The following is a 25906-nucleotide window of genomic DNA, read 5'->3' as shown; positions in this document are numbered from 1 at the left end:
AATTTTACAAAAGTAAATTTTGAAAATTATATGTAATTGGAAAAAATAAAATAATGTTAAGTTGAAAAAAATAATTTTTTTAAAAGTAGCTAATAAAAATTTCAGGGTGATCATTGACCAGCTTCTTAAACTGTTTGCCACCAGAATTATCATTTATTATCAATACATGTTTGGTTTATACACCTGTTTTATATACTTAAATACCTAGAGTCACATAAAAAATTTTCAAGTGAAAAGGATTCTTGAATGGAAAAAATTTAAGAAGCCCTGAAATTTTACACCACAAAAATCAGCAATTGCTACCAATCAGAGCCTGATTTATTGTTTTTTTTTTGATTGTCTAGGCTTAAGGACATCGGAATAATACAGATTAAATTTAAATATCTGTACATTTTTTATTGAGAGCCATAAATATATGTGTATCAGTACACCCAGTATACCCCTCTATTGTTCTATAAACAGTGTTTAAGCACAGCAGAAGGAAAGTGGAAAGCTCAAGGAATGACAACAATCATTTTTGCAAAGTGCTTTATATCTTTTAGCTTATTTGAGCTCATTTGAGTTACTTTGCTGTTTAAAGACCTCCCACTTCTGCAAAGGAGACAGGATGTTTCGTCCTATCTCTTCATTAAGGCAACACTTGTTCCTTGTAATTTTGCAACATCTACTTTAGTTTGTTTTGTAGTGATGGCTCTTTCTATTTACATTGTTGCAGTCATTGTGAATATTGTTTCTATTGAGCCTGCAGGAAACTCACTATTCTGTCAAGATGGCAGCAGCTGAGGTCCTCCTACCCCAGCAATATCCTCAACATCCTCAGGATCTTCTACCTCTTTCTTTGGAAAACTAGAGTACAGAGCAAAGGACTCCTCCCAAAGTCTTCACTTAAAGATGGCCCCAGGCCCACTCTATCAGCTTCAGCTATGTGTTGTTCCCCCTGTGAGATAGTAAATATCTTGGCCAGAGAATATGTTTCTTTTTCAGATTTGGATCCCAATGTTTAACAGTTCTGGGCACATAGTAGGCTCTTTAAAATATTTTTGGATTCTTTCAAAGCGCTCATATTACATCAACTCATACAGCTCTTTTCATGTTTCTCTGTATTCATCATAGTTGTAATTTCTAACAATACAGTAATATTCAATTATATTCATTGTCTCTCATTCAAAGTCTCTCAATCAATGAGCATCTACATTGTTTCCTGTTCTTGGATACCACAAAAAAGTGGCACTATAAATATTTTGGTCTACTTGGGGACTTTCTTCTTTTCACGGATAACCTCGAAGTATGTGACAAGTAGTGAAATCTCTTGATCAGAGTATACAGGGTTTCGACACTTTATTTACATTATTCTAAATGCTTTACAAAATGGTCATATTATTTCACAACTCCACCGATAATGCAGTAGTGTGCCTTTCTTTTCGTGATCTTTCCAATATTTTACCACCTTTTTTCATTTTTTAAAATTTGCTGCCTGTGAAGGAGTAGTTTAGGATGATTTTAATTTGCGTTTTTCTATCAGTGAATTGAAGCATTCCTTCATATGGTTGTTCATAGTAAATAAATCTTTTTAGAACTGTTTGGTCATATTGAGGAAGGGACCCAATACTCTCTAAAACTTCTTTAAGGGGACTTTTTCCTTGAATCTTGTCACTGTAAAGACCCCAAGCAAGGATAAACAGCTTCATTCTATTATCTAGGTAGGGCTGGTTGAGTCCTGAGTTGGAGATTCTAACCCCATTGAGTTGGAGAAACCCATTAATTCCAAGATTTTCTATTCAATTCCAGCTCTAGTTGAAACCCAGCCCCATCAAAAACTGCCCTCAGAGTATAGCCAAAGGCTTCTATTATAAAAGAGCCAATTTTAAATTTACTCCTCACAGAGGAGCTAATATGCTATTCATGGCATATTAGAAAACTTTTCCTGCTGGAAATTCTCTTTCAGTATTACCCTCTCTTTATCTTCACCTATTTCCCTAACGAGACTTTATGCCTCTCTGTCGGTATCTCTCTACTAGAAACTTTACTTCTCTGCCAGGACTCCTCCACTACTTTACTTCCCTGTGGGGACTTTGCTACTAAGGAATTCAGCCTTTCTATTCATGCGTAGCAAAGGTTGATTCCCAGTGCTGATAATAAACTTCTTTTTATCAGTTTAGCTTTTTGGGTTTGTAAATTCCCTTTTGAAGGACCTCTGCACTGCCAGAAAGAGGGGTTCCAAAACTCCCTAATTCCCTGATCACCTAATCTCATCAATATCTTTGCATCACTTATTTATTGGGCAATGACCTTTGATTTTTTTATATTTATCTATATTTATATCTATATTATTTGTCTATATTAATACAAAATTTTTTTCCACTTGATCATTTTCTTTCTTATGCTTGGTTCATTAATATTGTTTGAGCAGCGGTTTTTTAGTTTGTTATAATAAAATTATGTATTTTATTTTTATAATTTCCTTTATCCCTTGTTTAAGATTTCATCCCTCACCCCTAGCTGTAACTAATCTGATTGTCTTCTAGTTTTTAAGTGTTGTAGATGAGGTATGAGAGATGAGGGGTGAGAGATCACCCTAACAGCAATGGAGTCCCCAGGCCCTTGTCACAGGTTTTTGCAAAAGAATTTGCAGTCACAAGAAAGGTTTAGGCAAAAATGGATTTATTACACTGAAAAACAACTTCACAGAGTACGAATTCCAAAAGGAATTTAGCAAAGCTATGGGGTACAGTCATTTTTTAAAAATTAGTCTTCTATAGTTTGGGGCTAGGGAACAATTAAAGGCTCCCTATTATCGAATTGAATTTCCAATTCAATAAAGGGTGGTGATTGTTTCCCAGACCAAAATGATTATTAGATCAATTGGAGGTGGGTGATTCCTGTGGGAAACCAGGTAGCTTTCCCAAGGGAGATTCAAGTGGATGGGGATCATTTCCAGGAATTTCCCCAGACCAGGTGGCCCCACCCTCCACAAAGATCAGGAGGACACAGTTCTCATTGCATTAGCATGATTTTTAATATTAAATTCATGTTTCTGTTTTGAATTTCTCGTAGAATATAAGATGTTAGTCTAAATCTAATTTCTCCTACTCTACTTTCTAGTTTTCTAAGCATTTTTAGAATCAAATTCTGAGTTCTTTCCTAATTTATAATTTTAAGTTTTCCGAACTCTGAGTTGTTGAATTTCATTGTTTCTAGTTCTCCTCTGTCTAGTCTCTTCCATGAATTTACTTGTTTTTTTTTTATTTTGTATTTGTTCATGTAAGTTTTCCCAGGTTTTTCTTTTCAAACATTTTTATTTTCCCCAGTTACATGTAGAAATAACATTTTTGGGAGGTTTTACACATTTCTTTATGAATCATATTGGGAGAGAAAAAATCAGAACAAAAGGGAAAACCACAAAGAAAAAAAAAAGAAGAAAAAGAAAAAAAAGTGAACCTAGCACATGTTCATTGACACTCAATCTCTATAGTCTGTCTTTCTCTGTGTCTCTCTGTCTTTCTCTGTTTCTCTCTGTATTTGAATGGTGTTTTCCATCCTAAGTTTATGAAGACTATTTTGGATCACTGAACCACTGAAAAGAAGCAAGTCTATCACAGTTGCACAATCTTGTTGCTGTGTACATTGTTTCCCTGGTTCTACTTGTTTTGCTTAACATTATTTCATGTAAGTCTTTCTAGGTTTTTTTTTGAAATCAGCCTCCTCTTCATTTCTTATAGAACAATAATATTCCATTACATTCATATACCATAACTTATTCAGCCATTCCCCAATTGATGGGCATCTACTCATTTTCCAATTCTTTGCTACCCATAAAAGAGCTGCTACAAACATTTTTGCACATATGGGTCCTTTTCCTTTTCCTTTGGGATACAGAACCTTAATGATTAACAAATGCTTGATGCTGAGTCTTGAATTGCCCTAAGTATTGATTCTGAGAAATCCTCAGTTTCCCCATTTCACTCAAAAGAGTGTGCACAGTTTTATATCTTTTTTTAGCATCATTCCAAATTACTCTCCAGAATGATTGGATCATTTCACAACTCCATCAACAATGTATTAGTGTCTGTACTTATCTAATTTTTAAGGAATAACAAACGACTAGTACTTTATAATATAACTTAAGGTCTAGAAATGTTTCCCCCCCCCCCTCCTTTTCCTATCTTTTTCATTATTTCTCTTGATATTCTAGCTATTTTATTTTTCCACATGAATTTTATTATCTTATTAATTTCTCTACCAAACCCCTTGATAAATTGGCACATTAAAAGTATAAATTAATTTTGATAGTATTGTCATTTTTATCATGTTGACACTATCCAGACCATTAGGACTAAATATTCCCTTCAAGCTGTTCTTTATTTTTTTAAAGAAGCTCTTTGTAAATGAATCCATACATGTATTTTGTGTTTTGGTAGATTGAGCCTCTAAGATCTTTATGCATTTTTGTTATTTTAAATATAATTTTCCTATTACTGCTTTTTGGATTTTGTTATATTTATATAGAAATTCTATTGACTTTTGTGGGTTTATTTTATAGTCTATAACTTTGCTGAAGCTATTTCAATGAATAGCTTCTCTAGGATTTTCTTACTAAGATATCATGTTGCTAACAAATAGGAATAGTTTTCTCTCCTCTTTTTCTATCTTTATCCACTTAATTTCTTAGTTTTGTTAATGTCTTAGTTCTCCTGCTAGCATTTCTAGAACCTTATTAAATATACCAAGAATGATGAACATCCTTGATTTGCTTCTGTATTTACTGGGAAAGCTTCTAGTGCATCCCCAGTACCTTTAATCATTGAATTTTATTTTAAATCATTGCTTATGTCATTTTAAAAGGTGCCTATAATTTGTTGGGTTTAGGGCATAAATCAGTGTTGTACACTGTCAATTTTTTTTTACATTAAGTGAAAGGAAGCAAGGTGGTTTAGGCACATGTAGGTGGCAAATAGATAAAACAGTGAGCCTGAAGTTAGGAAGACGAGTTCAAATCTAGTCTCAGATGGTTAACTAGTTGTGTGGTCCAAGTCAAGTCACTTAACCTGTTTGCCTGTTTCCTTATCAATAAAACAGAAATAATAATAGCACCTACTTCCCAGTATTATTGTGAGAATCAAATAAAATAGTTGTAAAGTGCTTGGCACAGTGTTTGGCACATAGTACCACATGTAAATGTTAGCAATCATTATTATGTGAAAGAATCACCTGGTTTTGGATGCTTTGTCTTTTAATTATATTGTTTTTCTAATGTTGAACCATCTTGCCTACTTATAAATCTAACTTGGTCATAAGGATGTTTTGGATTAATTGCTTTTATTCTTTTGATAGAATTTTATTTGAAATTATTGAACTGATATCCACTAATGATTTTAGTCTATAGTTCTCTTTTGTTTTTTCCTTGTTTAGGGATTAGGCCTGCATTTCTCTTAAAAATGGAGTCTGATAGAGTTTAATTTCTCAATTTTTGAGAATAATTTGTGCAGTATTTAGAGTAATTTGTGGCAATTATTTGCATAATAAGTATATATTAATTTTTATTTAGAAGTTTGATAGAATTTTTCAAAGAACCTATTTGAACCAGGATTTTTTTCTTTATTATCTCTTTTACAGCAAGTTATTTCTTTCTCTAAGGATGGATTATTTAAGATCTTGATTTGATCTTGTTGGTTTGGATATTCCTTTTTTGTGTATTTTCAATTTTCTTAGTATTAAATTGTGAATTTTTTTCCTGGCTTTATTTCACTTTGTTCATTTGCTGTGATTTAATTTTCTGTTCTCTTTAATGAGGTTGGTTAAGGTTTATCAATTTCATCAGTCTTTTCAAAGAACTTTTAGTTTTGTTAGTTATTTCTATGTTTATTTACACATCTTTCATGGTGATGACTTGGCTACAAATCTTATGGACCAAATGGCAAGCTGGTGGGGAAGAAGGTATGCGTGGAGCCAATCACAGATCTGAAAATGTTTGAAGATGGTGGCACAATATTTGGGAGGATGCAGAGCTAAGGGACTTAGTTTCTTCCAGACATGGTTTCTAATGGTCTGGTTGGAGGGAGGGGCAGGAGCAACTAATGAAGCATAGAGAATCAAAAGAAGGCACTCTTAGGCTCCTCTTCATTCCCTATACTCCCCTCTCCAACTCAGTCTCCGGCACACCCTACATTACACGTGTCGCAGGCCCTAACCAGGAATTGTAAGGTTTTTTTCCTTGCCGGGAGTAGTCTTCCTGTGAAATATGTAGCTTTCCATACTGATCCCCTTATACTGGTAAGTTGATATTCTCCCCTTTCCCTTCCCCAAATCCACCACTCTAAGACTTGTGAATGCCATTGCTACAGTGAATGCTACAGAGGAAAGGATGAGTAGTGGGTTGTTCCTACAACAGGGTCGTAAGCTACTGACTGTTGATGTGTCATGATCTTCCTCAGCAAGATTTTTATATCACCTTATCTTACCATGAAAGTCTTAAACTCGTTCTCCAGCTCCTGGCTGGCAACACAAGATTTTAATTACTAGTTTCCAAGAAGCATCCTGGATACTTATGTCCTTGGAGATCCTGAAGTTTTAGATCTGGCATAGCTAGGCCACCTTCATTTGCATTTTTTAAATTAATTCCCTTGAAATTCTTGACTTTTTATTCTTCCAGATGGACTTTATTTTTTCTAGGTCTATAAAATAATTTCTTGGGGAGTTTGATTAATATGGCACTGAATAAGTAGATTTAGATAGTATTGTCATTTTTACTATATTTACTCAGCCTACCCATGAGCACTTGATATTTTTCCAATTGATTAGATCTGACTTTATTTGTGTGGAAAAGTGTTTTGCAGTTGTGTTCATATAGTTCCTGACTTTTCCTTGGTAGGTAGATTCCCAAATATTTTATATTATTGTTAGTTATTTTAAATGGAATTTCTCTTTGTATCTCTTGCTAGCGGGTTTTGTTGGTAATATATAAAATTGCTGATGATTTATGTGAATTTATTTTGTATCCTGCAACTTTCTTAAAGTTGTAAATTGTTTCTAGTAGTTTTTTAGTTGATTCTTTAGTTTTCTAAGTAGACCATCATATCATCTACCAAGAGTGATAATTTGATTTCTTCATTATCTACTCTAATTCCTTTACTCTCTTTTTCTTCTCTTATTGCCAAAGCTAACATTTCTAATACAATATTGAATAATAATGGCGATAGTGGGCAATCAAATCTTGTTTCATCCCTGATTTTATTGAGAATGGCTATAGTTTGTCCCCATTACATAAGGCCACAAATCTTAATAGCAGAAGCAGAGAATTCTGGCCCTCAGCAGCCATCCACTCCAACCAAATGAAAAGGATCCCTCACTACAACATGATTGACAATTGACCCTCCAGTTTGTGATTACAAATCTTTGAGAAGAACAGAAACCATTACTTCCCAAAGTCAAACTTCCCACTTATGGATAATTCTAATGGTCAGAAAAATTTTGCAACTCCTATGTATGGCTTCTGGGTCTACTCTCTGGTCAAAAGGAACACAACTCATTCCATATGACAATCCTTCAAACGCTTGATAGTGATAACTAACATGCCTTTTAAGTCTTCTCCTCCAAATTCCATATGACAAAGACTTAAGGCTTGCTCTTTACTGTCCTAGTCATGCTCCATCTTGTCAATGAACGCAGAAGTGAATGTAACACTCTTAATTGTTAGAATTGGAGGAGGGACAATTACCTTCCTGTTATTTGGGACTCTACCCTTCCTAATTTGGGCCAAGATGGCAAGGGCTTTTTTTTAGCTGTATTATCATATGACTGATTCATTTTAGTTTTGTGCAGTTCACTCAAACTCCCAGGCCTTTCCCCAAACTACTTACTGTCTAATCATGTCCCCTCATTCTTGTCTTTATTTTGATGATCTTTTGAACCTAACGTAAGACTTCACATTTATCACCATTGAAATTCATCTTCTTCCATTCAGCATAAAGCTCTAATCTGGTCTGTCATGATCGTTTTGGCTCCTGACTTTGTCCTTATCTAGTATATTAGCTATGCTTCCCAGTGTCGTGCCAATTTCAATCTCGTGGTGAAATTAATTTAAACACAAAAACAACAAAAATAACAGGATTGAAATGACCTAACATTATAGCCATTCTTGGGCCCATATGCAGAGGGGTGAAGCCCCTTACAAAATCCAAGATGATTATAAAGTTACCTTTAACCATCCCACGTTTGGGAGAATCACTTGCAAACTCATGACTCAGGAGTAAAAACTTTAAGAGTTCAGAGGTCTACTCTCTGAAAGCAACTGACACCTGGCAGTTCCCAATATCCCCTCAATGACAGAGCTATGGGGGGGACTTTGTCCATCCCTGAGTGTCTCCTGGACAAGCTTCTAAAAGTAGGCTTGAGGTCTATAAAGCCTCTTGAGGAAAATTGAGGATCTAAGGGAACCTCTTACTTTCTTCCTGCTGGTACTGTTATCTTCCCCAGTCCTAAGCTTACCTTTTCATATCACTTAGGACCACCCTCTTGTAGCCTCACTTTTTTAATATCCCGACTCCCAGAAGACTGCCTTTCAAGTCTTTACCTACAAATGTCTATCCTCAATATCCAGACACATTAATGGGATGGGAATGGGAATTCAGAGACTTGGACTCATTATCTCAAGGGGAATATTTCCTGGGAATTTTTCTTCTCAATCTCATGTACTATACATAAAAAACTGAAAGTGCAATTTTTTTTTACTTCAGAGACTGCTCCACATAAGAATGTCCCTATGAAAATTTTAACCCATATGTAATTATATAAGTGCTTCTCTTGACTGAAGACAGCTCATATTCAGTCTAATTTGGCTCGATCATTTATAAGTTCACCCAGTGGGCTCTGTGAAGTAACTCCCAGATCTTGGCCCATTTTATTATGTCTTGCCCAAAGTTAGGTTAAGGATGAAAGAATATTGGGCTGGTTTGGAAGGTAGAGGTCAGACTTGGTCACCTAGTTGACTACCCTGAGTGATTAGCCTAAAGGTTCATCCTGAGAAAGGGAAATCCCTTGTGCATGCTTTTTGAGCCAGGAATAATAGAGAGAACTAGCCGGGGTCGGGCAGCTATCAAATCTGCAGCAACATCCTGATGTACCACCATAATTTGGTGACCCACAGGTTGACCCCAAGTTCAGTCATGTACTGGATATCTGGAGTTACCATTTTCCGGCACAACTGGTCATACTGATGACTGATATGCTTCTTTAGGTTGTAGCCAAGGATTGTCTTTGCCCCCATTGCCTGCCAGGGCTGCAAGGAGGGTTTCTCAATGTCCTTGGCATCCACTGCATGCTCACCATCAATGCAGATTCTTTCCATTCGCTTATTCTCCCGCCGCAGGGAGGCCACCTCCTGGGCCATGCGCTCGCGCCCGAAGGCCTCCACTTTGCGCCAGAAGCTGGCGTTGAAGTGGCGGTACAGCAGCGCATCCAGCTTGTTCCAGTCAGTGGCCCTCCTGTAGAGCTCTCCGGTCAGTGGGGAGACCGCAGAGGCCCGGCGCGCATTGAGCTTGAAGTACAGGATGTCCTCAAGTTCCCAGCACAGAAGCTCCTTGAGCAGCACCAGAGACTCGTCAAAGTACTCCTGCAGCATGACCAGGTGGAACCTCTGCTCCACCTCCAGGATGTGCTCAGCCACCTGGGGGCTGCGGGGGTCCAGTTCATTATTGTAGCCCAGGTCGAAAAAGAGCAGGTTGTGAAGATAGTAGGCGTTGAAGCCCCTGGGGTTGTAGTAGCGATTGGGGTCCTGCAGGAACTTGGCCAGCTTGTTGTGGCCGGTGAGCTTCCATGTGAAGGGCACCACCAACCCGAAGTAGTGGAAGGATGACTCGAAGAGGTGGGCGGGGTCACGTAGAACCGTGATGAATGTGGCATTGGGGGCTACCAGGCTACGTACTTCGGAGTAGTAGAAACGCATGTGGTTGCAGATGATGTTGAAGCAGTCCCCGGGCTGGTAGTTGTGCACCAGACTGCGCTTGAAGAAGGACGGGTAGTTGAAGTCGTTGTAACCGCTGGGGAAGGCAAACTTGAGCCGGTGCTTCTGGCCAAAGCGGAACAGAATGTTGAGCAGAGTGCTGCTGGCCGTCTTGTGCGTCTTCATGAAGACAATGTCTAATTTTGGCCAGCAGGAGCCTTTGGTGATGTTGGCAGGTAAGGTGGGTGGAGAAGAACAGCGGCTTGGTGTTGAGGCCCTGTTGGGAAATAAGAGAATGGTGACAACCTTTGGTAAGAAAGCTATAATCATTTTTTTTTCATCACATGTGACTTTGAGTAAGTCCTGTTCCCTCTTTAGCCCTCAGCTTCCTCATCTGTAAAGAGTGAGCTGACCAAGAGAGATTATTTGAATTAGAGAAACACTAGAAACCTTTCCAGTAAAATTAGAGGTAAAACAAGAATATCCATGGTTACCCCAGATGATACAGTGGCTTAAGTCTGAGAACAGTAGATGTAAAGGACCTTACCTTGCTTAAGTGTGAAAGCCCCCACAGTTGTGAATTGAAGGAATTGTAAACCAGCCTTTTCTGAGGCAGAAGTTGCTTGTGAGTTGGGAATGAGGGAAGAGGGAAGAGGAGGGAGGTCAGAGAATGCACCTGCCTTTCAGTCTCCTTGTATTGTTATCATCCTCTCACATGAAGGGATCTATTCTGCTGGTCAGAATTAGATCCCCAGCAGTCACTGGCAGGTAGCTCCCATAACAAATGGCGCCCAATGTGGGGCTCAAGAAGCACAAGAAATAAAGAGGCAGCAGCACTTGAGAGCTGTTTGTGAGTAGGATCCTCCCACAAGAGTTCCTTCCATAATCCACGGGGAAGGAAAAGAGAAGAAACCCTATTAGACTTTTTCAGTCGGGGTAATTAAAATGGACCAACACATTGAAGGGACTAAGCCAGGAGACTGATGAGTGACATATGAAAAATGCTTACTCTGACAACAATCCTACTTCTCCATTTGTCAGAAAGTTTGACTCCATGATGGACTATTATGATGTTAAAGCAAATTACATCTCACAAGATTTAACAGCTGCTATTGTTTCTCATCCTGCAACCATCCAGAGCAATAGGATGGAAAAAACATGTGTACTCAGATGAGTACTTCACAATATTGGACAAACTTACTGACCATACATGTTGGGGGAAAAATAATTGGGTTCCCACAAAACAAAAAACCAGGAAATTGTTAAGGACTACACATAAGTGTGAAAGCCCCCACAGCTGTGAATAATAATATACTTGAAAGAATTGCAAATCAGTCTTTACTGACATAGCTTGTAAAGAGGGAAGAGGAAAGAAGTCAAAGAATGCAACTGCCTCTCAGTCTCCTTGTATCATTACCATCCTCTCACAAGAAGGGATCTATTCTGCTGGACAGAATTAGATCCTCAGCAGCCACTGGCAGGTGGATCCCATAACAAATAGAGATTCAACAGTCAAATTCTACAATAAATTCCACATAGAGAGATATGCCATAGAGAGAGATGGGCACATCCTTAAAAAAAGAGAATGGAATAGAGCTGCTTACACACTTATGGATAAAAGGGAAATTATTAACTAAACAAGAGTTAGAAATGATCATATAAAAGGAAAGTCAATTTGGATTGCAAAATATTGACAAGTTTTTGTAAAACTATCAGTACAAGGTATATACAATCTATATCAGATTACTTACCATCTTGAGGAGAGGGTGGGGAGAGAAGAAGAAAAATATGGAAGTCAATCTTATAAAAATAATGTTAAAAACTCTTTCCATGTAATTGGAAAAAATAAAATAACATTAAGTAGGGAAAAATAAAATGACATCATGAGGGGTGTAGAACTATCAGTATAACTAGAATTAGTTGAGGAACAGTTCAATGGAGAAATTTGGCAACAAACATCTTTGTTAAAAATCTTTCATACAAGATCTATTTATCTACAAATTTACATCTATATCTACACATCTAGCTATCCATCTATACAAATAGACACACACATATATAAATATATAAGAATGAGAAGCATTCCATAATAGATAAAAGATCAAATGATAAGAACAGAGAACCTTAAGGAGAAAAATGTCAAATTTTCAACAACCAAATAATGAAATTATGCTCCAAATCAATAATAATATGAGTAAAGCAAAGTAAAACAATTCTGTTGTCTCACCTTATCCTAGAGAGATCGATTTAAGATTATAGAAGTCAAAAATGGTGCAATAGGGGTTTGAAAACCGGCCAACAGATTGGATTTGTTTGTTCAGAGGGACAAGCATTATCTCTAAGCAGAGAACAATTTGGGTCTCCCTGAACAGGAAGGTAGAATCTTATCACAAAAAAAAATTCATAAAGGGATACACATATAGCCTGTGAGAGATGGACTGAAAGGAAAAAGTAAAGACTGGAAATGCTGAACAATAGCAACAAGGAGCTGGAGGTGGGGAAAGACAGTGTTCCCCAGCTCTGCCTGGGGTTAAACAAGCTGAATCAGCAATACAGAGGTAAGAAGATAAAAGATGACAGAGTTGTGATAGAGAGAAGAGGACTTGAGGGTGTTTATCAGTCCCCTACAGGTTTCTGGGAGGAGAAGACAGGCTGAAACTAATCGTTGTACCGATTTTTCTTCAAGGATCGAAAGAGGTTCCCCTCAAAGGTCTGTGTTTCTCTAACTTTCCCTCCCTCTGTCAGGTAACAGACACTGTAATGATATACTTTCATTACCTTTTTTAAACCTAAAGATTTCCTGTATCCTGATTTTTGCTTCAAACAAGAGGAGGTCAGGGGTGACCTGGAGTTTTAAAATACTGAATTTAGATCAGAGAGCCAAATCTCTGCCTGAATGCTAAGGCTTTTCCTATCTGGGGCTCTAAGCTGTTGCAATTACATTAATAACTTTTCATCTGCTATCAACTCCATATAACCAAAAAAGGATCATGTAGACTTGAAGGTAATGTTATTTTTCCTAAGACAAACATCAATCTAATTGTTGTAACAAGTTGTGGCTGATTAAATAGAGGAAAAAGGAGTAGAGAAGAGACACGACCAGAGAAGAGATCAGACACATTATCTCCTAAGGAGGAGATAGGAAAAGCCTTGGAAGAATTCTTTTTTGAAAAGACATGTATCCAGGAGCCTTATTAAGTGAGATAATATTCGGAAAATGTTTATCATAGTGCCTGGCATAGAGTAGACACTATGTAAACACTTATTTTCCCTTCCCTTGCTCCCTTTCCTTTATAGAAAGAAGGGAGAAAGAAGTATGGAGTGTCATCCAGCCAACTTTCCCTTCCATAGCAATGCCCACCCATGTTACAATGGTAAATTTTGAAGGGTCTGTGGAAAAACAAGTATTACTGATGGAGTTAGAAATTAGTCTAAATTCTAGAATCATATCAAAAAATGTATCCAAATGTAAACACACTTTTATCCAGAGATACCACAACATGGCCCCAAGGAGGACCATGAGTTCTTGGTACACAAAATCATCCTAGTGGCAGTGATAAAAATATTTATTACAGTATTTTTGTATTAGTAAAGAACTAGAAAGAAAGTAAATGTCCATCTACTAGGGAGTGACTGAACAAAAATGAATTTAATAGTTATTGTGCCATAGGAAATTATGAATATGAATTCAGAGAAATTTGGGGAAACATATAAAATGATGCAGAACAAAGTTAAAAAAAACAACAACCAGGAACCTAATTTCCACAATGAACACAGTAATATAAAGGAGAATAACAGTGAAACACTAGAATTAGTATCAAAGCAGTATCCAACAATGACTTTCGACGGCATGCCCAATTTGTAAATTTTGCCGATTTCTTTTGCTCATCTGTATTTACTTATTATAAGGTTTCTCTTGGTGAGTCAATGGGAAGGGGAAAATTTTTTTAAATTATGCAAATAAATATGCAAATAGAATGAGGAAGTTTGGAATAGATGGTCTCTTAAGATCCCTTCTAGTTCTTGTCCCATTCTAACATGCTTTGTTCTAGGTTTCTTCTAGTTCATCTTCCCTTCAAATCTGACTAGATTTTATGTTCTATATGGTAGTACTAAGTCCATGCTACCAGAGACCCTTAGATTGCATGTTTTGCATTCTAAGGCAAGCTTTTACTCCCTATGTTCTACCTTCATCTTTACCTAGTCCTCTGTGCTCTTTGATCCCTTTCAGGTCTGCCATTCTATACTCTAAGACTTGTTCCAATTCTCTGTTATATTTTCAGCTTTCACGTTTTATGAGCTGACACATCTCCCAGCCCTGACATTTTGTCTTCTTAATATCTTCCAATTCTTGCGCTCTATGGTCTATGTTCCACTTGTAACCATAAGGAAAGGCTCAGCCCTCTTCCTCTTCCCCAGGCTCTCTCTGGGCAGTTAGGGATGTGAGTCTTTCTCCCATCTCCTCCTCTGGGCCCCCTTCTAACAAAGGAGCTCTTGATCTGTGTGGGGGTCAGTCCTGAAGCCAGGAGGTTACCGCCAAATCCCACCATCCCACCGCCCGTCGCTCCTCACTCACTTGGCCATGGCGACTTGTGAAGGAGCAATAGCGTAAGAATAGAGCAGCAATAGAAAGCCAGTTAAGAGGCATCCCAGAATGAGCCCCTTTGCCATGCAGTGCCAGGGTTTCCTCCGGGACAGCATCTCAGTCACCTGGGGAACAGAGAGACAGAGAGAAGAGAAAAGAGATAAAGGCACCAGTAATCACAATGAGCACTCACCTTCATAGCTACCAGAGGCTGTGCTCTCCCTCCTGTCTCATCTGAGCATCACAATGGGACACCTGGGAGGCTTTGGGGCTGGCAGGGATCCATGATGAAGACAAGGCTTTGTGGGGCTAATGGGAGCTTGGGAAATCCACATGACCAAGGTGACTGAGGAACCATTGAGATTGTCTTTTTCTTCTCCCCTTCCCCAGGTGTCCTCCTGTACTACCTTTCTCAGTGACCCTACTGTTTCTCTCTCTCTCTCTCTCTCTCTCTCTCTCTCTCTCTCTCTCTCTCTCTCTCTCTCCACTTTTTCTTTCATGACTAAACACCCTGAGGAGGGGTTCTAAGCCAGTGCCTCTCCTTTTCTCTCTCTTCTAAATTCTGTACATTATGGCTTCTCTCTCCCAAACTAGCAATGGTCTATATTTAATCCCCAAGGCTAATGGTCTTTTCCCAGTCCTCACGTTTCTTAATCTCTCTCTTCCCTTCAGGATACCACTTTCTCTCCAGGTTCTGCTCCTACTTGTCTGACCTTCTCCTTTAGTGGTTCTTCATCCAGGTCATACCCACTAAATGTGAGTGTCCCATGGGACTCCATTCTGGGCCCTTCTATATTTTTCACCTTAGTGATGCTATCAGCTCCCACAAGTTCAGTTATCATCAGCAGGTCATAGTGTGTAACCAGTCCTACTGTCTTACCTGGCCTCCAGTGTCCCATCATCAATTGCCTTTCTGACATCTTGAACTGGATGGCCCATAGCATCTCAAACTTGGTCTGTACAAAACTGAACTCATTCAATTTCTCCCAAACTCTCTCCTCCTACAGATGTCCTTATTATTGTCAAGGCTACCACCAGTCGTCCCAGTACCCAAGTCTGCAACCTAGCCATCACCCCTGAATCTTCACTCTCTTACTCCCCACATCCAATCAAAGGCCAAATGTTCTTAGCTCCAAAACATCCCTGTCTCCTTCTGTCTCTGCCCTTGTCCTGATGTGGGCCCTTATCACATCTGGCCTGGAAAGGAAAGGGAAATCAAAACATTTAGTAATCCAAAATCTCATTATTATTAAAATTAAACTCCACAGTACTGACATTTGTTTCACCAATTTCAGTTCTCGATACAAACATCAGCTGTTCACCCCGTGGAACCCCATGGGGAAAAACTCCATGGTTTTTTACTGGGCTAAGACTGTAAAAAGTTGACATGGTTCTGTTTGTTCCACAAAGGTATGTTTTTAGTGATATGCTGGCACCAGCTCTAACTGATTGCAAGAGCTGATTGTTAAATGTTCAGAATCATCTTCCTGAGTTCAAATCTGAATTCATATATTTATTAGCAATGTGACCTGGAAAAGTCATTTAACTCTGCTTGCCTCAGTTTCCTCATCTGTAAAATTGATCTGAGAAGGAAAAGCAGACCTCTCCAGTATCCCTGACAAGAAAATAGGGTCACAAAGGATCAGACACACCTGAATAGTTAAATCACAGAAATATCTTTCTAATGGTGAAATCTCGATAGTGCTAAGAGAGAAGAAGGGGAACAGTATAGAGTTATGGAAAGGACAGTGACTTTGGCTAGGAGATCTGGATTGAAATTTTGAATTTGACACACACTGGTTGTGTGATTCCAGGATAAGTCAATTCTGGTCTCAATATCTTGTGCTACTCTTTAAACAGACAAATTATAGGGCAGAGGAGCTGATTTGAATAGAAAAGAGGGGAAAGAAGGAGGAAATAAGCATTTATTAGCACTCACTATGACGGGGAGGGAATAAACATTTATTAAGCACTTACTCTATACCAAGCAATACTTTCTAAGGTCCACTTGACTTCATTCTCCTTCTGGCTCTCGATCAGTAATCCCATCATCGTGATTATTGGTAATTCTAAGATTTTCTTGCATACTTCCTTTTTTGTTTGCTTGCCATCTCTCCTTAATCTCCTTAATCTTCCTTAATCTCCCTGCCATTTTTGTGTTTTTTATGCCCATTTTTTCAAGAAACATTCCCTTGATATCTCTAACTTTTTACCAGATCCCATGTCTTTCCCATTCTACTGTTTTCTTCTATTGTATTGCTCTTTTTGGGGGGTGGGGGGGAAGGAGGAGGCAATTGGGGTTAAGTGACTTGCCCACAGTCACACAGCTAGGAAATGTTAAGTGTTAAGTGTCTAAGTTTGGATTTGAACTCCTGAACACAGGGTTACTTCTTTAACCACTGCGCCATCCAGTTGCCCCTATTACTTTGCTCTTTAAGAAAACCTAATCTCTCCTTCCTGTTTTCTGGAATTCGGCATTGAGCTGGATATATCTTTTATTTCTCTCTTCTCTTTCACTTTCCTTTTTTTCTCAGCTATTTGTAAAGCTTCACCAGAGAGCTATTTTATTTTCTTGCTCTGCTTTTTCTTTGGGATGTTTTTTGTTGCTTCCTTCTGCACAATTTTGTGAACCCTGGCTCTTCAGGCATTTTACTTACTAGATCTAATCCTTTAAATTTATTCATCACTTCCACTTTATATTCATAAGGATATTATTTAGGTCATACCATATGTTCTGATAGTTTTTCCTACTTTCTTCAATTAAAGTCTCAATTTTGCAATAAGAAGCTCATGATTTGAGCCACCCACTCAGCTTCAGGTCTTGTTTTAACTGCCTGTATAGAACTTCTCAACCTTTGGATTACCAAGTACATATAATCAATCTGACTTTGATATCGGCCTTCTGCTGATGTCCATGAGCAGAGTTACCTTTTGTGTTGTTGGAAAAAAAAAAGAATGTTTGGAGGATTCTGGGAAGACAGCCGAGTAGGTCAGAAAATTTTCGGCTCACCAAATTTCCTGCACAAAAAGGACAAAACATTGCCTCAGAACAGCAGAAGTAAACACGGGGTAAAGCAGTTGAGAAGACCCAGGGATGGAGGTTCAACCTTAGTGAAGTGCAAAAACCTCCAGGTGGACTCTGCAGGATGAACACAAGAACCAGGATTGAGAAACCTTAGAAACTTTCATCTCACTGACACTATGGGGTTCTGCAGGTGGAGTAGGACGTTATTGAAGGACCTTCCATTGCAATGGGATACCAAGCAAATCTGTGTTGACCCAATGCAACCTGAGCTGTAACTGGGGGATAGAAGGAGGTATAACACACCTGCAGTAACTACTGCCTGTGGGCACTTGCAGGAAAGCAGAATCCCTAGTTTCAGGTTCAGGACAAAGTGGATAACTATAGTTTGCAGCCACCTGAGGAAGCAAGATCATTTGCAGGACACTGTGACTGGGGGCTCTATCCATGGCTTATTAGTGGAGAAGAGAGTCCAAGACTGAGTCCTGGGACAGACCTCAGAAAATAACAGTGAGAAAGACCTGAGTCTTTGGACATCATTCCTCCTCATACCTTGGGACTAGAACCTGATTACACTAATAGCTGCTAAAAACAAAATAAAACAAAAAAAAATCAAAATGAGTAAGCAAAGGATAAAGAACTTAATCATAGATAGTTACTATGGGGATAGAGAAGATCTGGGTTCATATTCAGAGGAAAATAATGGAGCTCAAAAAAGTCACTCCTTTTTCGATGAGAAGCATCAGATGTCCCATGCATAAAAACTCTTCTTGAGGAACATTAAAGAGACTTTTAAAAATCAAAGAGATTGAGAAAATTTTAGAAAAAAAATTAAATCAATCCAAGAAAATCAAAAATATTATGAAAAAGAAAGTTAACCAATTTGAGATAGAGAAACAAACACTTAAGAAAATAATTCCTTGAAAACTAGAATCGGGCAAAGGGAAGCTAATGAGATTCTAAACACCAAGAAATATTAAAACAAAATCAAAAAAATTTTAAAAAATTAAAAGAGAATGTGAAACATCCCATCAGAAAAACAATTGATCTGGAAGACAAATTTAGAAGAAATAATGTAAGAATATTCAGACTGTCTGAAAAGTAGAATTAAAAAGAATCTTTTTTTTAATTATTATTTTTGGTGAGGCAATCAGGGTTAAGTGATTTGCCCAGAATCACGCAACTAAGTATTAAGTGTCTGAGGTCACATTTGAACTCAGATTCTCCTGAATCCAGAATTGGGACTCTATTCACTGCGCCATCTAGCTGCCCCTTAAAAAGAGTCTTTCTTAATAATGACCCTTAAGTTCTAGAACTAAAAGGTCAAGCAGAAATAGAAAAACATTACTCATTAGCCCCTGAAAGAGATGCCAGGAGAAAAATCTTCAGGAATATCATATCCAAGTTTCAAAGCTCCCAGGTATGGAGAAAATATTGAAAGCCACAACAACAACAACAAATTTAAATTATCATGGAGCTACAATAAATACAATACAATACACAAGATCTAATAGATAACACACTGAAAGATCATACCACATACTGTAATATTCTGTAAAACAAAAGAACTGGGGTTACAACAAAGGTAATTTACCCAGAAAAGTTAAATATAATCACATGTTTTTTTAAAGGAGGGGACACTTAACAAATTGAAGAACTTTGTGACAAAACCAGCAGAACTTAAGAGAAAATTAAACATATAAATAGGATTCAGGAGAAATATGAGATAAACATAAAGGCCAATTATTAGGGGTTCAATAAGGTCAAAGTGTTTACCTTTTATATATGAAAATATCATCAATACTCATGACTGCCTTTATTTGAGTGGTTTGAGAGAAAGACTTGGATTGAACTGGGTATAATAGGATGATTCTAACAAAATAAAACTGTGTAGGGAGAGATAAAAAGAACTAATTATCTCACACAAATGAAGCGCAAAAGGAAAAATTGATATAGGAGAAGCCAGTAGGGGCAGGGAGAAGGTAGTCCTGGAATTTTACTCTCATTGGGAATGGGTTAAAGGGGGAATAACACAGATTTCTGGAAGGTTTAGGGTTAGAGTTAGAATTTACAAAAAAAATTTCAGAAAGAAATCAAAAGGCAAGGAGATAAGGCAGGTGTGGGGAGGAGGGTAAGGCAGGGACTCTTGGAGGGGTGAGTAGATTAAGGAATTGGAAAGCAAGGTAGCAGATAGAAGTAAAGCAGAGGAACATGGAGGGATAGGAATAAGGTGAGAAGGATAGTGAGAGAAAGTAGGAAAGAGGAAAATACACAAGTAATTAGAATGAGAATGGGATGAATTTACTCATAAAATGAATGCTGGAAGCAGATTAAAAATTTGAATTAAACAATATGATGCTTCCAGGAAATGCTATAAAAATGAGAGATACATGCAAAGATAAAATAAAGGTCAGGTATAGAATTGTTATGTTAAAAAAGCAGGGATAATAATCATGATCTCTCAGACAAAGTTAAAACTAAAATACATTTAATCAAAAAAGAAAAACTACATTATGAATCAGCAATATTGTTCAATATTGTTTTAGACCATTTAAAATAACTAGACACAGTATAAAATACATGAGTGTGGACCTACCAAAATAGACACAAGAACTAAATGAACATAGACATAAAATGCTTTTTAAAGCAAATAAAGTCAAGATCTAAATAATTGAAGTAATATTTATTGTTCATGGATAGATAGATCCAATATTTTTTTAAATGACAATTTTACCATTTACTCAATGCCATCCCAATTAAATTACTAAACATTTACCAAGTTAGAAAAAAATAATAACAAAGTTCATATGGAAGAACAAAAGGCCAGAAACTTCAAAGAAATTAGGGGAAAAGATGCAAAGGAAGTAAATGTAGTGGTATCAGATCTTAAACTGTATTATAAGATGAGGATATTGTTGTAATGTAAAATGGATAACGTCAATTATTTCAAATTCAAATTTTCTTGTATATAAAAAACCTATGCACCCAAGAATAGAAATATGGGGAAAAACTTTCATAGACAATCTTTCAGATATGATGATTGGATTATATTGCTGTGGTATAGGAAATAATGAATTAATTGGTTTAGAAAAACATGGCAAAACTTGGACTTAAGAAAGAAGATGCTATCCACCTTCAGAGAAGCAAATCATAAATATAGGGTGGTCTTACATATATGCATATAGGTGTATATATATATATATGTATATGTTTATATGTGCATATATACACTGATATACATATATATCTATGCTTAATTGTAGCCTTCTATAGGATGGGATTGCAGGGTGGGATGGGAGGAAGGAAGGAAAATAGAGTAAAAAATGCACAGAGAAAACAAAAGAAAACCTACAAGAAAGCAAAGCTAGACAATATTGAAAACAATGTGTAATATTATAATATAGGTTCTTGAAATGGAAATTTATCATTTTATGTTGAATCCTCTCCTGTGTTTTGTTGTGTACATGGCAATTTTTTTCTTTTCTAATTTTGAACTTGTCCAAAATAAATTTTAAAGTTTACCAAAATAAATAATGAAAAAGTGTTGGCTATGACCAGCAAGTTATTTTGACAAGACTCAGTCTCTGTCCTGCTTCATTTTGTATTCCAAGGCCAAATTTGCCTGTTATTACAATTATCTTTCAATTTCCAACTTTAACATTCCAGTCCTCTATGATGAATGTGATATTTGGGGGGGGGACATTATTTCTAGAAGATGTTGTAGGTCTTTGTAGAACTGATCAATTTTGTACTCAATGTGCCAACGAATTTGGGAAACTCCACAGTAGCCACTGGATTGGAAAAGATCAGTTTCTGTCCTGATCCTAAGGATGGGCAATATCAAGGAATGTTCAAAATTCAATCTAATTTCACATGTCAGGAAAGTCATGCTTAACATTCAGCAAGCGAGGCTTCAGAAATATCTGAACTGAGAATTACCAGAATAGCGGACTGGTTTTTCACCGAGACAGAGGAACTAGAGACCAAATTGCCAACATGGATTATGGAGGGAAAAAAAAGGAGTTCCAGAAAAACAACTATCTCCACTTCATTGACCACATTTAAAACCTTTAATTGTGTGGATCACAACACAATGTGGCAATTTCTCAAAGAGATAGGAGGACCAGATCATCTTTTCTATCTCCTGAGGAGCCTGTATTTTGGCCAAGATGTAACGGAACTGAACATGGAACAACTGATTGGTTTAGGATTGGATAAGGAATATGACATAGCTGTAAACTGTCATGTTTACATGTAGAGTGCATCCTGCACATTGCCAGGCTAAATGAATCAGAAGCCAGAATGAAGTTACTGGGAGAAATATTAATATTTCTGGTTAATAGTTAATATTTCTGGCATGTAGGCTATACCACTCTGATAATAGAATATAAAGAATTAAGAAGCCTCTTGATGAGGGTAAAAATAAGAGGGTATAAAAGTTGTCTTAAAATGTAAAAAAAATGTAAAAATGTAATGTAAAAAAAGTAAAATCTTGACAACTGCCCCCATGACTTCCTGGCAAATTGAAAGAAGAAATGGAAGCAGAGTCAGATTTTATGTACTTGGTCTCAAAGATCACTGCAGACAGTGACTACAGCTGTGAAATGAAAAGATGCTTGCCCCTTGGAAGGAAAGCTATGGCAAAGCTGGACAGCATACTGAAAATCAGAGATGTTGCCTTGCCAACAAAATTCTTATAGTCCAAGCTATGGTTTTTCCAGTAGTCATGTATGTCTGTGAGGGGAAAGCTAAGTATCAGAGAACTGAAACTTTGGAATTGTGGAGCTGGGGCAGCTAAGTGGCACAGTGGATAGCACACCAGCCCTGAAGTCAGGAGGATCTGAGTTCAAATCTGGCCTCAGATATTTAACACTTCCTAGCTGTGTGACCCTGAGCAAGTCACTTAATCCCAATTGTGGAGCTGGAGAAGACTTTTGAGAATCCCATAAAAATCAAGAAGGTCATAGCAAACAACACTTTAAGAAATTAACTCACTGGAAGGTCGATGCTGAAGCTGAAGCTTAAATACTTTGGCCACATAATGAGAAGACAGGATTCATCAGAAAAGACCTTGATGTTGGGAAGGATTGAAGACAAAAAGATAAATGGAATGGCACAGGATGAGATGGGGAGAGAGCCTTGGAAGAATCAAGCATGAGCATGGACAGACTTTGGGAGACAAAGGGTTGAAGGGCCTGGTGTGCCGTGGTCCAGGAGGTCACAAAGAGTTGGTCAAGGTTAGGAGACAGAATAACAAGAAGTGCCAGGCACTGGGCTGAGCATTTTACAGATATCATCTCATTTAATCCTTGCACAACCCTGAGATTAGTGCTATTATCATTCTCACATTACAAATAGAGAAACTGAGGCAGAGGTTAAGTGACCTCCCCAGGTCACCCAGTTAGTGTCTATGGCAGAATTTGAATTCAGGTCTTTGTGACTCCAGGGCAATTAGGTGGTATAACGGATCGAGCACCAAGCCTGAAATCAGAAAGACCTGAGTTCAAATTCCACCTCAAACACTTATTAGCTGTGTGACTCTGGGCAAGTCACTTAACCCTATTTGCCTCAGTCCCCTCATCTGCAAAATGAGCTGGAGAAAGAAATGCCAAACTACTCCAGTATCTTTGCCAAAAAAAGTCTAAATGAGATAACCGAGTTGGACACAATTGAAAACAACTGAACAATAAAATTAATTTGTTATATCATTTGATTCTCATAACAATCCTGTTAAGTGGATGTTATTATTAGCCCTGTTTTATGTACGAGGAAACTGAGATTCAGAGAGATTTAGTTTGTAAATGTCCAAGAAAAGCTGGAGGAGGGTTGAGGATGGCTAAAGGATCTTTTAACCTGGATGTCAGAAAAGCCTGGAGAGACTTACATGAACTGATGCTGAGTGAATTGAGCAGAACCAGAACATTGTACACAGCAACAAGATTATGTGATGATCGGCTGGGATGGACTTGGGTCTTCTCAACAATGAGGTGATTCCAGGCAATTCCAATAGGCTTGTGATGGAGAAAACCATCAAGCATCCAGAGAGAGAACTGGGATCAAAGAACTAAGTGGATCAAAGTATAGTATTTTCATCTTTTTTTTGTTTTTGTTTGTTTGCTTGGTTTCCTCCCCCCCTTTTGTGGTTTTTTCCCTTTTGAATATAGTATGACAAATATGGAAATATGTTTAGAAGAATTGTACATTTTTAAAATTTTATTTTATTTGAAAACAGTAAGAAAAAAATAGAAAAGGAATACAAAACAAAATAAAGCAAAACAAAAGAGAATATTGTCATGTACCTAACAGAACATTGGGGAAGATTCAAAATATATAGCAACAAATTACCAGATCAAGAGAGTGTATATATTGGTAGAAGAAATTATATTTATGATTGTCTATTTTTTCTTTACTTCTTTGTAAATTATTTTTGGTTCCCTCCTCCTGTTCACCTTATTTAATTTATTCTTTCCTCCCCCCCCCTTCATCCTTCCCATCCCAAGCAAACTACAGTGAAAAGATATATTTATGTATACATATGTAGATATATACATACATACATACATACACACACACACACACCGCACATACATATGTCTTTCTTATCCCTGCTGACTCTCTAATTAAATTCTGCTCCATAACTTGCCTTGCTAATACTTAACGTCCTTCCATCCAAGGATCCCTACCTTGGCTTCTTCCCTCATCCTTTATTTTCCCATCTACCCATTCCTCCCCTTTTAGTTCTTTATAGATTTTGGAAGGTGCTATACCCTTCATGATATATATATGTACTATTGCCTACTGAACCCATTCCCTAGCTGCCCTGAGTCCTGTACCTGTAATTGTAACTCCAGCATATTTGAATTGTTTTTGTTTGTTTATTTCTTGTAAAATTTCCCTTTTATTCTGACAAAATTTGTCAATAATATTCCTGTGTGTTTTCCACAAAGAATCTCTTTGAGGTGGTGATCAGTGGATTTTTTTTTTTTGTATTTCTATTTTCCCCTCATGTTCTATCACTCCAGGACAATTTTCTTGGATTATTTCCTGAATCATTGTGTCAAAGTTCTCTTTTTGGTCACAACTTTCTGGCAGTCCAATTATTCACATATTTTCTCTTCTTGATCTGTTCTCCAGATCTATCATTTTTCTTATAAGACATTTCACATTCTGTTCTATTTTCTCTTTCTTTATAATCTGTTTTGTTATTTCTTGTTCTCATAGTTTCACTAACTTTCCCTTGCCCAATTTTAATTTTCAAAGAATTATTTTCATCTTGGAGACTCTGTTTCTACTTGGGTAACTTTCCCCCCATAATCATCTTGTTTTCTTAGATGGTTCTAATTAATTTATTTATTTTACTTTTGTCTCAATGCCTCTCATTTGATTTTTAAGTTCTTTTTTGAGTTCTTCTATAAATTCTCTCGGCAAGGAGCCATTTCAAGATACTCTTTGAGATAGAAGCTTTATTTATTTTTTATTAAAGCGTCCTTCTCTGAAGATGAACCCCAGTCTTCCCTGTTCCCATATGTTTCAATGCTGAGACCCTTCTTTGCTGGTTCATTTTTTTTTAATAAGAGGTATTAGTGTAAGCCCCTTGGGGGGATGGTACCTCAAGCTTCCCTTCAGCTCTCCATTCTGACTAGGAACCTCAAACCAAGAGCTCCATCCTCCTGCAAGTGCCCACAACCAGCAGCCTCCCCGCCCCCTGCCTCTGCACTCACCAGTGCTGGTTCCTTCTTGCTCAGGGCAAGGTCTCAGCAGCATAGCCTGCCTGGCGTTCCCAATCAGCTGAGGTTCATTTGTCTTACAGTCTCAGAAGAGAAAGTCTCAGTGATTCCTACTGAAGTTCCAGCTACAGGTCTCCCAGGTCTCCCCACTTGGTGATTCTTCAGAGCCCAGAGGTGTTTGCACTTCACACAGGTTAATCCAGACCCGAGTCTTTCTTCAGATCTTCTTGGAACCCTGTTCTGCCCCAAGTCTTCCTGATTTTTCACTAGTCTATGTTCACCCTGAAGTGAAAAATTGTTTTACTTGTGGGAGAAATCGGGAGAACTTGAAATTTACCAACCTGGTTTACAATCTTCCCAGAATCCTCAGAATTGTATATGTTTAATTTAGATTATTTGCTGTCTTGGGAAAGGGGTGGTAGGAGAGGGAGAGAAATTTGGAAACCAAACTTTTGCAAAGGTGAGTGTTGAAAACTATCTTTGCATGTATTTGGAAAAATCAAATACTATTACAATTTTTGAAAAAGAATTTCCCAGAGGGCAGCTTCTGAAGTCAGGAGGACCCGAGTTCAAATATGGCCTCAGACACTTAAATATGTCCTGACTGTGTGACCCTGGCCAAGTCACTTAACCCC

The 25906-nt window shown here is 37.6% G+C and overlaps 1 protein-coding gene across 4 annotated transcripts; it reads right to left on the bottom strand.

Moving 5' to 3' along the window:
- Positions 1-8705: 8705 nt before the first annotated feature.
- Positions 8706-25498, bottom strand: LOC100932338 (galactosylceramide sulfotransferase-like). Of its 4 annotated transcripts, XM_031948907.1 has the most exons (4): positions 25266-25498; positions 17451-17540; positions 14514-14647; positions 9092-10214 (listed from the first exon to the last, which is right to left on the bottom strand). In XM_031948907.1, exons 3-4 carry the CDS (start codon positions 14636-14638, stop codon positions 9092-9094), a joined length of 1248 nt encoding a protein of 415 aa, XP_031804767.1. In that variant the 5' UTR covers positions 14639-14647; positions 17451-17540; positions 25266-25498. The 4 variants fall into 4 exon arrangements, with proteins under 4 accessions (XP_031804769.1, XP_031804767.1, XP_031804768.1 ...); XM_031948908.1 differs by lacking the exon at positions 17451-17540; XM_003762668.3 differs by lacking the exons at positions 17451-17540; positions 25266-25498 and adding an exon at positions 15168-15374.
- Between the last annotated feature and the right edge of the window lie 408 nt (positions 25499-25906).

This window comes from Sarcophilus harrisii, chromosome 1, assembly GCF_902635505.1.
Source record: "Sarcophilus harrisii chromosome 1, mSarHar1.11, whole genome shotgun sequence".
Lineage (NCBI taxonomy): Eukaryota > Metazoa > Chordata > Mammalia > Dasyuromorphia > Dasyuridae > Sarcophilus > Sarcophilus harrisii.
Note: the sequence above shows the minus strand (reverse complement) of the source record. Positions and strands in the feature narration are given on the sequence as shown.